We start from the raw sequence: 14,472 nt of genomic DNA on the forward strand, positions 1-14,472 counted from the left end.
CTTTATTGTTGTTGTTTTTTTTACTCCAAGTTACAAACAAAATACAAAAAGCTCATTGGCAGAAAGCTCACAGGCCTCACAGGACAGTAGCCATTTCCCTCACATGCACGCACGCACACACACTCACTCACACACATTGCAACTGGAACAGCCAATTGGTCACATTTTAGAAAATGACAATATATATCTATGTACATCCTTTCTGAAACATGTATCCAATAATTACAACAATAATAACAATAATATACAGTTACACTATTTTTTGAATAATATAGCTTTACACAACATGATACAGAAATGTTAGCAGGGCTGTTTGTTTACACATACACACACACACACACACACACACACACACACACACACACACACACACACACACACACACACACACACACACACACACCTGCTTCCCAAATAAGGAACAGGAGCAGATTTGAATGGCGAGGAACAGACAGACAGACATATAGAGGAAGGGTGAAGGCTACACACTGGCTGAACTTACGAGCTCACATGTTAACATCAAGAAAGCACTTTGTCAAATATAAAACATCGCACGTGGCACATAAAACGATATTCAGACATCAAACAACAGGTAGCAATGTTGCAAGGTAGGACGTAAGTAGAAACGTATATAGTTAGGTAGCATTATTCATCCTTCCCTTATCTCGACTCCTCTGCTCCGGACATATATTTTTTTTAAAACAACATACAGGAACACTACGGGTTTTTTTTAGATTTCTTTTTTTTACAAGAGCAAGTACCACAGTTTTTATTTACGTTGCCCTAAAACACCAACATGCCGAACAAATAAAAAGTGCTGCGTTGCTGTACAGTACTCCGTTGATAGAAAGGAAGTGTTTCTTTTTTTAATCTAGATCTATATTGTACATATGTTTTTCTTCATCGCCGTCTTCTTTTGCTCCATGTTTTATCTTTCTGTTTTGTCTGTATTTTCCCTCCTGGGAAGAAGCCTGTACATGGTAGTTAAACCCTCTCCAAAGAGATGGACGCATGGATTTCTTTTTCATTTTTTTGAAATTTAATTTCTTAGGGTTGGAAGGCGCTGCCGGCGGTGGCCAGGCTCATGCTCTTCAGCTTGTTGTCCTTCTTCCACTTCATCCGCCGGTTCTGGAACCAGATCTTGATCTGGCGCTCCGTGAGGCAGAGCGCGTGGGCGATCTCGATGCGCCGCCGCCTTGTGAGGTACCGGTTGAAGTGGAACTCCTTCTCCAGCTCGAGCGTCTGGTAGCGGGTGTACGCCGTGCGCGCCCGCTTCCCGTCCGGGCCTGTCATATCTATGGGGTTTTTGGAACGGACAAAAAGGCTGTTAGGGATCCATTGGTGGGGATGGGGGGCGTTTTTGGATGCACCAACATATGATAGAAAGTTTAGAAACGGGTTATCGTTTGGAAATGTGCACTAAAAGCGGGTGGACAAAATACCGGGAACACCTTAGAATAATCGATTCACCCTATAAAATATCCAAGCACTGGGCTTTAAAGAATGCGCGACGGTGGTGTTTTCCACAGGTTTGCTGCATCATATTTAGGTTTATTGTAGCGAAAGGTGTTGATATGATCATGTCCACCCCCTCTATACCCCCTCTATTCCCCCTTACACACATACACGTGAGACAGAAGGCTTATTTCCATAGTTTTATCAGAATAAAGGCACCATTGCCTTATTATGACAGCATTCTTTCATGCCATTTCCGCTCCACAGCCCGTGTTAAAAGATTTGCTTTTATTTGTCACATCCCTGTTTTCTTTTTTAACCACCCCTCTTCGCCATCACCCTCTCCCCCCCCCCCCCCCCCCCCCCCCCCCTTCCCCTATCCAGCCGCTTTCGGGATTTTATTGCCCCCATCCTCTGCCTCACCTCCCTAATAAAGTTCCCACACGTAATAAAGCTTCACTTTTCAAAGGAGCAACAGTCTCGAAAAGCCTTTCCTGGCCTCTCTTTTTTTTTTTTTTTGTCTTTTCCCACCCAGCTCTGTCTGCTCTCCTGCAGCCTGTTGGGCTTCGCTGCCCAGCCCCCCCCCCCCCCCCCGACAGATTTATGACGGTTTTGTGGAATTTGCTAAAATAAAAGAAGAGGGAGAAAAAGAAACACAGAGGGGGCAACCCTGCAGCTTCTAAATGAGGGGAAATGCAAAACGAATTGCACCCTGCGCGCACTGAGAAAACATACTAATACACGACTTCAGCTGGTTCACCAGAGGCGGGCAAGCTGTCCTGTTTAGTTCGGCTACTTCTTAATTCCAAATGCATTCAAAATACAGACTTCTTTTTTTTACCGCTCTGTATGCGCATAAAAGCATTGCGCAAAATAAAAGATGTTGTGCTTCACTGGGCGGCTCAACAACCTGCTCAAACGACTTCATATGAAACTATGAAACTGACGCAGTGGAATAGGTTTCATGGGGTGCAGACAAAAACAAAACCGTGGCTAAATGTGTGTCTGTACTCAAGCAGCTGGTTTACACAACTCAAATCAAAGCAGCAATAAATCTGCTGAATCTTTGTTGTGTGTGCAAAGAGGCACCGTGGCTCCCCGTGTCCTTTCTACAAGCACTAAACTGTCAAACCCCATGTGTCCAAAACATATAGGCGACAATCTATTGAGCCAGCGTTATGAATATTATCGCCCTATGACATGGAGCTAATACGCCGTAAACAGAGGAGCAGCATGTACCATGGCTAATGTGCAGCTTTCTCATCCAGGGGAATATCTGTGGTGGTTGAGCGTCGCTGCCCGTCGTGCCGGCGGCGGCTGATCCCACCAGGCCGCCCTCTTGCCTTTGCCCGCGTTGCGGGTGCCCGGTCCTGGGTGGCGGGTTGTGCTGCAACTCCTCGGTGTCAGGCGAGGCGTCGTCCAGCTCCGTGAAATGCTGCGCCGTGCTTCCTCCGCCGCCGCAGCCGGAGGAGGAGGTGGAGGACAGGTTTGGAGAGCTGAGATTACCGCTTCCTGGTTGCTCCGAGCGGGGAGACGAGCTCCGGGCGCCCAGTTTGGCGTCTCCGCTGCCGGGTGACAGCAGAGAATCCGCCGCAGACGCGAGGGAGCAGCTGGACGTCTGTCGGAAGCCTGTCTCCGGGGCTGGGGAGCCGAAGCCCCGGGAGTCCCCGACGACCGAGCCGCCCCCGAAGTGTCCTCCGGTGTTGGCGGCTCCGCCACCGCTCCCCCCTCCCCGGTTGCTGACGGTCAGGTCCATGCCATTGTAGCTGTAGCCGAACGAGCCCGTCGCATGGTGCATGTTGGCGGAGGAAGAGTCCCTGTACGTCCCGCCGTTCATTGCGCCGCTGCCGGCTCCATAATTTAGCAGTTGATAGTCGGGGCCATTTGGGTAGCGCCCCGAGAACGAGTTTACAAAGTAAGAGCTCATTTAGGTTGTTTTAGAGAGTTGCAGGCTTACAGCGAGGACTAAGGGGCGCTTGATTTGTTAGATTTCTCCTGGTCGTTATAACGCGGGTACTTTCAACGATTTATGATGTATTAGTGAATTATGGCGTAGCACTGTACTTCGTTTTTAGCTATGTATGCGCCGTCCAAATATGGGGGTGGGGTGGCGGTGGTGTGTGTATGTGTGTGTGTGTTCTGGATTGAGGGGTATGTGTGTGTGTGTGTGTGATGGGGGAGGTGAGGGGTGAGGTGAGGGAGGAGAGAGAGACAGAGAAAAGGGGGGTCGGGGTGGTCACGTGCTTTTGTTGACCAGTCGTAAATTCTCGCCGATGACTTTGGAGAGGTAATTCATGCTCTGGGGTTTCTAATGATGAAGGGATGGGCGGGGGAAGCTCTCTCTCTCTCTCTCTCTCTCTCTCTCTCTCTCTCTCTCTCTCTCTCTCTCTCTCTGCCTCACCCTTCATGCTGCTGCCGGAGGTGCCGGGGGTGAGCTCAGAGCGCCACCTGCTGCAGACATAATTTATTGCACTGATGTAAAAAAAAAGAATATACCGAAATAGAAGGAGAGGGAGAAAGTAGACACTCGAGAAAAAAAAGAGTGTTAGGGAGCTGTTATGAAATATTTTCTCCCTTCCTCCCCCCCTCTCCCTGTGAGTGAGCCTGTCTCTCATCACTCAGGCCTGTTAATTGACCTTTTGCTTCGGCTGGAAATTAGAAGCCAGTGACCATAAACCGTAAAATAACCAGTTAATAATAGAATATGTAACACGGCAGACAAACCTTTATCAGTTTATTGCTGCATTACACCTTCAGTTGAGAGTTTATCATATGATTCTTTAATAGTATTACATAAAACAGTAAATAATAATAATAAGGTAGAAAATAACAAATAACTGAAACAATTAAAATAAAAACGTCGATGTCAGTTGTTACCAGTGGGAGCTAATATTTACTGCACCTTAAATGCCGCGAACTGCGTCATTATGCGCTCCTGTAGCACCATAACAGCTGTGACGGGAAACAGTGTTGCAATCAAGGCGGTATAAGACAATTTCAGACCGCGTCAGCGATCTGTATTCACCCCGATCATCCAGCTTCAACACCAAAAACAGTGGCTTCATTAATCAAGTCCAAATACAAAGATTGTATCTCCTCATTTCTTGTTCATTCTGCACAGTGTTCCCTCTTTGCTGTTGTCACGCTAATGTTAGCTGCGGTATGCGACACAAACTCTCCTCCGCAGGCTACAATGTTGCCTTTAAACAGCCCGGAAGTAAGACAATAAACTGATACAATGACCAAAGCCTACCCATAATTTCTAGTTTCGGCCTATAGTTTTACTCTCTCTCTCTCTCTCTCTCTCTCGCTCTCACCCCCCCCCCCCCCCCCCCCCCCCCCCCCCCCACTCCTCCTCCTCCTCCTCCCTGCAGCCTCCCTTACAGCTGCAGAGGAGGAATGTTAAACCTGATCTGTGACGTCCACACTGGATGGAAATCTGCTGATTTATGATTTGTTGATTCCCGGGTCGGGGATGCATTTCAGCCAGGGTGCCTCTGCGTGTTTGACCGTGCGAGTGTGTGTGTATGTGTTTGTATTAGGCCTCAACTCTCACGCTGGTGTGCATGTTTCGTTGCGACTCTGACGCACACACACACACACACACACACACACACACACACACACACACACACACACACACACACACACACACACACACACACACACACACACACACAGAGAGAGAGACGGGCTTGAACATTGGACACATGAAGAGTTCCAGATTTGTGTGTGTGTGTGTGCAAAATGATACAAATGAACGCACTTATGGGAGGGGGTGGAAACCAGCAATTGGAATGGAGATCATCTCGAATATTCCAAACTAACCAGGGCAGAAAACAAAACAGGGGAGAGAAGGAACCAAATGCAGAAATCAGAGATCACATTTATCTTTTTACTCAGCTGGAGTTTCAAACAGCCGCCTGTTGGCCTGAACACAGGCCGGTGGAGCTCAGAAGCACAGAACCCAACGTGTGCCAGAAATGGCGTGCAAGCCGCAGAGACGATGAGGATGAGGAGGAGGAAGAGCAGGAGGAGGCACTGACCCAGTTGGCACACACCCCAGAACACACTCCTCTCGTTATATTTAGATTTCCAACTACACTAAATATTTGCGCCGTGAAACAACTCGCTGACCACTTTGGTCCCAAACAATTCCACAGTTTCAGATAAGAGTCATCATTTATTTATATTATTTTTTTTTTACATAGAATACACAATTTCTAAACTAACAGAACATTTAGCTCTTGTGTTGGATGTTGTTTCCCATTTCTGGGCCACTCCTGCGTTTCTTTTATTTTGGTGTCGTTTTGTGAGGACGGTCAGGATTCGGGATTTAAAATGCTAGTGGAGCAAGGTGCTCCGGCTGGAGCCATGTGGATCTGCCTCCGCGCACATTGTTTATGGATAGAGTCATCCTGTAAATAGCAGACATTCTGTCATGTATAGCACAAATCCACTGCAATCTGTAGGCCTATACTCTACTAAATCTTCGTTTCCACATGTTGAGATGCTGTTCAGACGCCCCCGTATTTGCAGGATTTCATCGTTTCACTGAAGTTGAAATGTCACACATTTGTTGTCTCATGAAGCTCTTACTGAAAGAAAGTCACAGCATGACACAAATGTGCTTTTCAAAACTCCCCCAAAAACCTAATATTTGCGGGAGTGAAGCGTAGACAAAATAAAGACGTTGGTGTGTCACAGCCCCCTCGGTGTCACATTGAAACCATTCCCACTGCGTTTAACATGGAACATCTGTCGGCCTGCATTTCCCCCCGAACACATTTGTACTGTGTGGGAATCGAACCAAAAACCCTGGCGTGCTCCGACCCAAAGAAGGAGACATATATACGTACAACCATAAAACGAGGCAGATCCAGCCTGTGACACGAGTTTAACTTGATATTGTGGGGACATTTGGCGCTCGGTCTGTTTTCCTTTGTCTGAATTGAATCTCGCAGTGATTTTCAAAGCTTGTTGGACTGAAATAATTCATAAATCTAAACTTGTATTGTTATTAATTGTTCATTGACAAACCTATGCCTTGGTAGCATGTTATTGCACTGAACACGCTTTTATTAGCAGACTAAAGGCCTTCTACAACTCAGTATAGTCAGGACAAGTAGTGAGCTGGAACTTCACAGCAGATGTTTATACAATATACAAATAGCATATTAATAATAATATATTTTTTAAAGAAAACAGAAAGATTGAGTAAAAACTCATACAAACATAAAAAATGTGTCCTCTCTTGACAGCATATTAATTTAGTGATGCACACTGATTATGCTTTTCATAACTAAATGTGTATACATTAGAGTAGTATTCATAAATTACAATATGTTTGATCAGTTGACTTATTAATATAAAGTATGAGTGAGGTTGTCAGCGACTGGTTTCCTGTTTACCCCCGCTGTTACTGTGCGTGTTCATGTTTTTTATTTGTTAAAAAATGACATTCATTCGCACGAGATAAGCTATTTTTAGAAATAAAAACAGAGTAGTTTTTGTGTTGAAGCGCGTGCATGTTTGCAACCCAAGCCTCTGCGCTGCCGAGAGATCGAACCCGCGCGCGCTGGTCACTCAGGGGACACGTAGAGTTCAAAGGGTCGCAAGGACATTGTCCACTTTGTCTGGCTTAAGTGTGTGTGTATGTGTGTGTGTGTGTGTGTGTGTGTGTGTGTGTGTGTGTGTGTGTGTGTGTGTGTGTGTGTGTGCGTGCGTGCGTGCGTGTGTGTGCGTGTGTGACGTGTCTGGCCGGTCGCCTCGAGGACAGGTCAACTTTCTCTCCCTGGGTCTGGTCATCAATTAGCTCGGCTCCGCCATCAGCAGTGTAGCTCGCGCTCCTTGTCACTTCCCCATTCGGACAACCGCGTGCCGCCTCGCGCGCGCACGATTTAAGTATAGAGGGTACAAAGGTTTATGATTCTTCGAGCGCGCGAGTAAGCAGCGCACTAAATCATCAAATAGATGATCTCTGCTTGTCAATGATCGCTTTCAACGCGGAGCTATTCGTTCACGTTTTAATCGATCAATAAGAAGCATCTCTCCCAATACATACTTTACATTTTATTGAACATTTCTCATAGGTAGTATACGTAGTTACTTGACAAAAACACTAACATAAACAATGTAAAAATCCATAAAATATACACTTTCCTGAAGTTTTTTTTAGGTAGTCTGGAGAATAACATCAGTAGGTCAACACCCCCCCTCTCGATACTGGAAAACCCCTGGAAAGGTTAAATTACCCCTGACCCCTAACCCCAAAATGACATTATTTTCACCGTGCAAGGTGGTTCTCCTTTCCCGCCTCGCTTGTTTCTATATACAGTTTAAATATGAACACCATATGACATATACACTTCTCAAATAGCTCGTCCTCTGCCACATCGGCGCGTGTATGAACGTGTCTGCGTGTTTAATTGGAGGTATAATACAACAATTTTACAAATTAAAATAAAAACAATAATAACAATAATAATAATCGGTGCGGTCCTAAAGCTTCCAAAAACAAGTGCCTGACAGACAGGAAGTATATTTTTGAAGATAATTAAAACTAAGTACAATAAGAAGTCGGGCGGCTTTTCTTGGAATGCAACAAGAAACGGTGTCTTTACACAGTTTGTCACAGTTGGGTGGCGGGTTACTTATTTACTGTATTTCAAATACACTGTGGATGCCCCACCGCTCTCCCTTTTAAGTTCTCTTATTTCCTCCTTTCTTACTTATCTGTCCTTTCCACAAGTCTTTTACAAATTACGTCCCAATTTTCAGACCACACCGATCCCAGAAAAAGTAATCCTCTTTCCCCAACTTCCTTTTCTTGCACGTGCTTCACCCCTGCTGAGGTAAAAAAAATAAAATAAAATAATATAATATGCAGGCTACGTTTATTTCTCCCAGAGTTTTCACATCAGACACGTGTCTGGACGAACTTCGAGTCGGGGAAGGGGAAGGGATCATGTCTTTTCCTTCCATCTTCCTCTTTCATGTGCCTTCCATCAGTCTTTTTTCCCCTCTGTCACTCCGTCCGTTTCTCTTCTTCCTCCGCGCCGTTCACCGTGGAGGAAGAGGAGGACGAGGACGAAGATGAGTTGATCAGCTTATTCTCCTTCTTCCACTTCATCCGCCGGTTCTGGAACCAGATCTTGATCTGCCGCTCCGTGAGGCAGAGCGCGTGCGCGATCTCGATCCGCCGCCGCCGCGTGAGGTACCGGTTGAAGTGGAACTCCTTCTCCAGCTCGAGTGTCTGGTAGCGCGTGTACGTCTGCCGCCCGCGCCTCCCGGGGCTGCCGAAGGTTCCTGCGAAGGGATGGAGGACAGAAAGTTACACTTTAACCGAATTAATAACAAATCTGTATCTGGTGAGAGAGGAAGACTGACTGCGTCTTTTTTTGTCTTATAACCTCATTGGTCTAATGTCCGTTGTTTAATACAATGTATTCTGCTCCACCGAGCAGCTCGGGACCAACAAAGTTAGAATGAAATCCATCAGGTCACAGACAAACCACACATCTCGTCAGTGAAATGCTATACTAGATATGACACTTGGAATTATGAATTTGAAGTTGATGTTGAACCAAAACAAAATGCCGTGAAAAAAATACAACCAGTTTATTGATCAAACAAATTACGTTTTAACTTCGCTGCTGGTGAATAGCAGCTTCCATTCAGCGGAGGAGAAAGAGACGCGTTGTTCCCCTTTTCCAGCCCATACTATAATATATATATACATATATATATATATATGTATATATATATATATATATATATATATATATATATATACATACATATATACATAAACATGTAGTCTGCGTTTACTAACAAGGGAACATTAAAAAGATTATTTAGCATCTTTTAAAGACAAGATATGTTTTAAATATATTTTATATATATATATATTTTTTTCTTTCTAAATAATAGTAAAAGTAAGAGTAACGATGATGTTTCAGAGGGTATTCCCCCCCCCCCCCCCCCCCCCCCCCCCCAGAGAGGATCAGCTTCCCCGGCTCTTGTCTCTTCTGATCTGCACTTACTTGGCCCCCGGTGGTAAACAAATCGCCATGTTGTCAGTTTAGCAGCTTCAGTTTCAGTATCGATCCGGCAGGCAGAGCACGGATGGAAAACCGCTCGCTGCTCAGACCGAATATCTATCTAAATATGCATAGATAAATAAAAACATCGGATTATGGAGGAGCACTCAGGGTTTCTGCGTTCTCTCTCAAAGTTGTCATTTACATCTTTAACTGTCACTCACGGCGCGTTTTTTATTTTTGTATTCTTTATGTATTTCTTTGCAGCTCTTTCTTGTTTCCATCTCATTTGTCATAACTCGTAGTGTCCTGCAGGGCTTTGTACAACAGTAGCCCCGCATCGTCCACCATTACTCACTGTACACTCTCAACAGGCCCGCTTTTGTTTCTGTTTCCACGAAGATGCTCGGCTTTGCCGTACAGTGTCCCAAACACCGACAATGTCACACGTGCTGTTTAATTCAGGTGGTTTTAATATATCATCTGTTCGGTTGTGAATTACAGTATACAGGCTCCATGTGAGATAACAGAAGAGAAGTTGGGATGCAAAATGACAGCAGGAGCTTCCTTTATCAGTAGCAGGATACACAAAGTTAAAACAATATAAAATATATATAAAACATTATCTTGTCTTTAAAAGATGCTAAAAAATCTTCTTAATTGTCCCTTGTTAGTAAACGCAGACTACATGTTCAATAATTGAAATAAAAGAAATGAGACGGAGACTGTTGAAAAGCGGAGATAACTGACACGTATAGAGATTGCATGCTTTTAGTTTCATCTGTGTCTGTCTATCTTTCTATCTGTTCATTGTTTTTAACCACAACACTCCCTGACAGGCGTTTCCTCTCTAACTCCCCCCCCCCCCCCCCCCCCCCCCCCCCCCCCCTCCCCTGCTCGGTAGCGGTGTCGGTGGTCAGCGGGTCACATACAGTAACAGGAGCTCCAACCCAAACAAACCCGCTTTATGACAGACAATAAAATACCGAGGACATGACTGACTGACAGTCCGACAAACGGTGCTCATAAAGCAGCTACTGAAGGAGGGGAGGGAGAAAGGGAAGACAGCGGAGCGGCTTAACAGAGGAAGCGATCGTCAGCTTTATGACGGGGGGGGGGGGGGGGGGGGGGGATCATAAAATATGCACGAAACAAGTGGAGGAAAAGGAAGAAGACACTCACCGTTGCACGAGTTCATCCGCTGCATCCACGGATAAATGGGGGCGGACGACTTGTCGTCCATAGTTTCGCCGAACATCCCTTTCCCACTCAGCCCCGCGCACTCCGCTTTACGGTGCATGCCCTCCTGGCTCAGCGCGAGCTGGTGCTCCTCCAGGCTGCAGGCGTGCTCCTTGTCCCGGTAAAAGCTCGTGGCCGCAGCAGCCGCGGCTGCCGCCGCCGCGGCGTAATCGCAAGCGCCGGCTCCGGCCCCTACGCCGACCCCTTGCGCCACCCGGTGCCCACCGTACGCTCCGTTCGCTGCCTGCTGGTAGTAGGTGGACGCCGAGTACGGTTTCTCCTGGTGCACGCCGCCGCTCGCACCGTACGCCACGGCGGCGGCGGCGGCGGTGACGGCTGCTGCCCCCGAGTAGTGCCGGAGCGGGTGGTCGGCGGCGTATCCCGACGAGTAGAGCGGGATCTGACCCAGGAACGACTCCGCCGCCTGCCCGCCGGCACCCGTTCCCGGTAGCGTTACCGGGAAAGTGGAGTTGACGAAATAGGAACTCATCGGGAGAAAGTAGGACGGGAGAAGAAGAAGGAGGAGAAGAGAGAGGAGAGGAGAAGAAGAGGAGAGGGGAGGACAGGAGGGCACGGAACAAACACAACAACAACGTTCACGCGATGATGAAGAAGAAGAAGAAGAAGAAGGAGGAGTAGAAGAGGCTAACGGCTAACGGCTAACGGTTCTCCCTCCCGTCCTCCTTCCTCTGCCTTCCCCTGCCTGCACTTTATGATTTGTTGTGTTTTATAGCCGACAGTCCGACGGGCTGCTGCTATCACTTAGTTTATCGCAGATTGGGAGGAGTGGGGTGAGGAGGGTGAGGGTGAGAGGAGAGGAAGGGGGGGGGGGCATCTGGGTGGCTGAGTGCCAGTGTGGGACAGAGTGGGAGAGAGAGAGAGAGAGAGAGCGAGGGGGAGGGGGGGGGGGGGGGGGGGGTCTGTGTGTGTCTGTGTGTGTGCGTGAAGAAGACGGGGTGTAAAGGGGGGAGGCAGAGACCAGCTGACCTCAGACTGACCAATGGGAGGCTTCCGTGCCTGGCATTCGTTCGCCCCTTTTCCTTTCGTTGTGGAGAAGAAGAAGGGGGGGGGACACACCACGACCCCCCCCCCCCCCCCCCTTCCCATCAACCACCACCTCTCATCTTTCCTATTTTCATCATTCACTCCCTCGCTCTCTTTCTAATTCTCATCCCCTCTTTCTCATCTCCCCCTCCGGTTCCCGGTGAGATTGCGCAATCACACCGGAATCCTCGGCGCGTAAAATTGATTCTTTTTCTCGCCCCGCGTGTCCTCCTCCGTCTGTTGTTGGACCCATAAAAAAAAAAGAGCGGCTCACTCGCGTACACGCACGCGCAGCCCTCCCACCGAGGGGACGGGTTGCTGCTGCCGCTGCACCTCCACCACCACCGGAGGCAACCGAACAATAAAACATATTCCCGGCGCTTTGCAGATAATACCGACCGTATTACAATGAATTTGGCGAGCGTAAATCACAGCCGGGAGCCGCGCGCACCAAGTCATGTGTGGTCCCGCGCGTGTGTGTGTGCGTGCATGCATGTGAGTTATCCTACAACATAATGTGGGCCATCCACGTCTATAATTGAGGTGTTTGTACATTTGTAATTGGTATATTTGGGTCGGTGGGTGGATTTATGCCTCCCACGCCGGTCAGTGCGTGTGTGTGTGTGTGTGTGTGTGTGTGTGTGTGTGTGTGTGTCCTCTGCTTACCGCGGGCCTTTTCTTCGCAGTTATTCTCTCTATCGGACGAGCAGGCTAATTGATACGTGGAGGGGATTTTCTGAACATAATCTGATAGCTGTTGATGTTTTATTGATGGGAGATGACTCGGATGACGCTCTTCTGTCCCGTGCTCCGCGTGCGAGTGACATAGTGCGTTAGTTCCGAGCTGCGGTGTCTGTAGATAATTAAAACCGAAGTGCTCCAGTTGTGTTCCACAGGAGTCGGTTGCGGTTTGATCAGTGCCCGCCATGAATTATTATTTGTCTTCTTCTGTGACACTGATTAGGGCTGAAATAGTAAAAAAAAAATAGGAGAGGAAGAAAGAAAACAGGCTCGAAGTTTCCCCAATTTTCCCCCGTTTTCTTGACACTGATTAGAGCCTCGCGCCTGAAACTCTTTCCATGGGGCCATATACATTCAGGTGAAATATATTTATACAAATGGCCTACAATGAGTCTAACTACTGATACACACTACAGCCTTAGGAAAGAAAAACAAACTTACATTCTTATATATTATATCTTATTACCGCATCCATTAATTTAAAAAAATACATAATATTTAATATTATTAATTATATATTTGTCTAAAGGCCGAGATTCATCAAGGTATTGCAAAGAGATGAACAGAAACAGAATACAAAATTACGTATGCAATTAAAAAAGCTGTATAAACATTATGTAATATGTAGCCACCTCTGAAAAATAATTAGTGATCATATAAAATAATCAAAATTATTTTGTATCAATTGGTCCTTGACCTTGGTCCTTTTTTGTATTTTTTGTTTTGTTAGTATTTCAAACGTTTTAACTAACATTGTACATGATAGGATAACCTTAAATACACAAATGTTATGCCAAAAGTAATAATAAATCGATTTATTCCTAAGGGCTATATGCATCATACTTGTGGTTATTTAGCATAATCGTTTTTAGAGTTTTATAAACTCAAAAGCAGCGTAATGAATAAAACATGTAAAGAAACAGCAGAAACACACTCTCACACACTCTCACACACACACACACACACACACACACACACACACACACACACACACACACACACACACACACACACACACACACACACACACACACATCTTGACTATGCTGCTTCGTGCTTTTGACTTACACAATTATGAGACAAATCTGCCCCAACTATGCATTTGTTTTACGTTTTCTTGTGATTATAAAAAAGAAAGACAGAGGGAAATATAAGAGGGAAAGCTTTAAACAACAGCAACAACAGAAAAGCTAATAAGTCGGCCTGCTTTTCATTCGCACTTACAGACGGAATATGTGTCGCTGAGGTCGTAAAATAACCGCAGCCATAAATAAATCTCCCTCTCTCTGTGTTTCCCCTACAGGCTCTGACTTGTCTGCATGGCCAAACTGCAGACAGTCCGACTGACAAATAGAGACAAAGACTCTATTTTTACTCTTACTTCACCCTCCCGCCCCATCCATTCCTCCATGTCCTCTCTCTCTCTCTCTCTTTTAAAGGAACACTGTTCAGAGGGAGACAGATAATAAGTTTAATCCTCGACTTTCGCTTTCTGTGGAGGATCACACAGACAGTTGGGGGAATCTCGCTTTTTAACTCTCATTTTGACCTCTCTCTCTCTTTCTCTCCCTCTCTCTTTCTCTCCCTCTCTCTTCTCTCTCTCTCTCTCCAGGCAGGACGCTCCGCTTCCTCTCCGCATTGTGGGAACGGGAAGCAGCAGCATTGTGTTTGGGGCCGACTGTGGTTTAATCATTAATGAGCACTAACAGTCGGGGCAGGACAGGCATGGCTTCAGCCTGGGACACACAGGCTCACACACAGGACGGTAATACTATTATTACATCCACAGCCTGCGCACAGCACCGTTTCTAACGTGATCGTAGCTTATAATAAAGAAGAAAAAAAGCAAACCTTAGTGGTACCTGCACGGCAGTCTGGAGGGACAATTATGTCTTTCTGACATATTCATATTCATCCAGTGTATCTGTGCAACTGAGTCTGTCTAAAAATA

At 46.4% G+C, this 14,472-nt stretch overlaps 2 protein-coding genes across 2 annotated transcripts; both read right to left on the reverse strand.

The window, feature by feature from the left end:
* Positions 1-1,038: 1,038 nt before the first annotated feature.
* Positions 1,039-3,382, reverse strand: LOC142944582 (homeobox protein Hox-B5a-like). Its single transcript, XM_076085687.1, has 2 exons — positions 2,695-3,382; positions 1,039-1,295 (listed from the first exon to the last, which is right to left on the reverse strand). The coding sequence occupies exons 1-2, from the start codon at positions 3,380-3,382 to the stop codon at positions 1,048-1,050; spliced, it is 936 nt and encodes a 311-aa protein (XP_075941802.1). The 3' UTR covers positions 1,039-1,047.
* A 4,243-nt stretch (positions 3,383-7,625) lies between these two features.
* LOC142944583 (homeobox protein Hox-B6a-like) lies at positions 7,626-11,226 on the reverse strand. The gene is made up of 2 exons (XM_076085688.1): positions 10,680-11,226; positions 7,626-8,763 (listed from the first exon to the last, which is right to left on the reverse strand). The coding sequence occupies exons 1-2, from the start codon at positions 11,224-11,226 to the stop codon at positions 8,483-8,485; spliced, it is 828 nt and encodes a 275-aa protein (XP_075941803.1). The 3' UTR covers positions 7,626-8,482.
* Positions 11,227-14,472: the final 3,246 nt, after the last annotated feature.

Source organism: Anarhichas minor, unplaced genomic scaffold (genome assembly GCF_050575085.1).
Source record: "Anarhichas minor isolate MPS153535 unplaced genomic scaffold, ASM5057508v1 ptg000290l, whole genome shotgun sequence".
Lineage (NCBI taxonomy): Eukaryota > Metazoa > Chordata > Actinopteri > Perciformes > Anarhichadidae > Anarhichas > Anarhichas minor.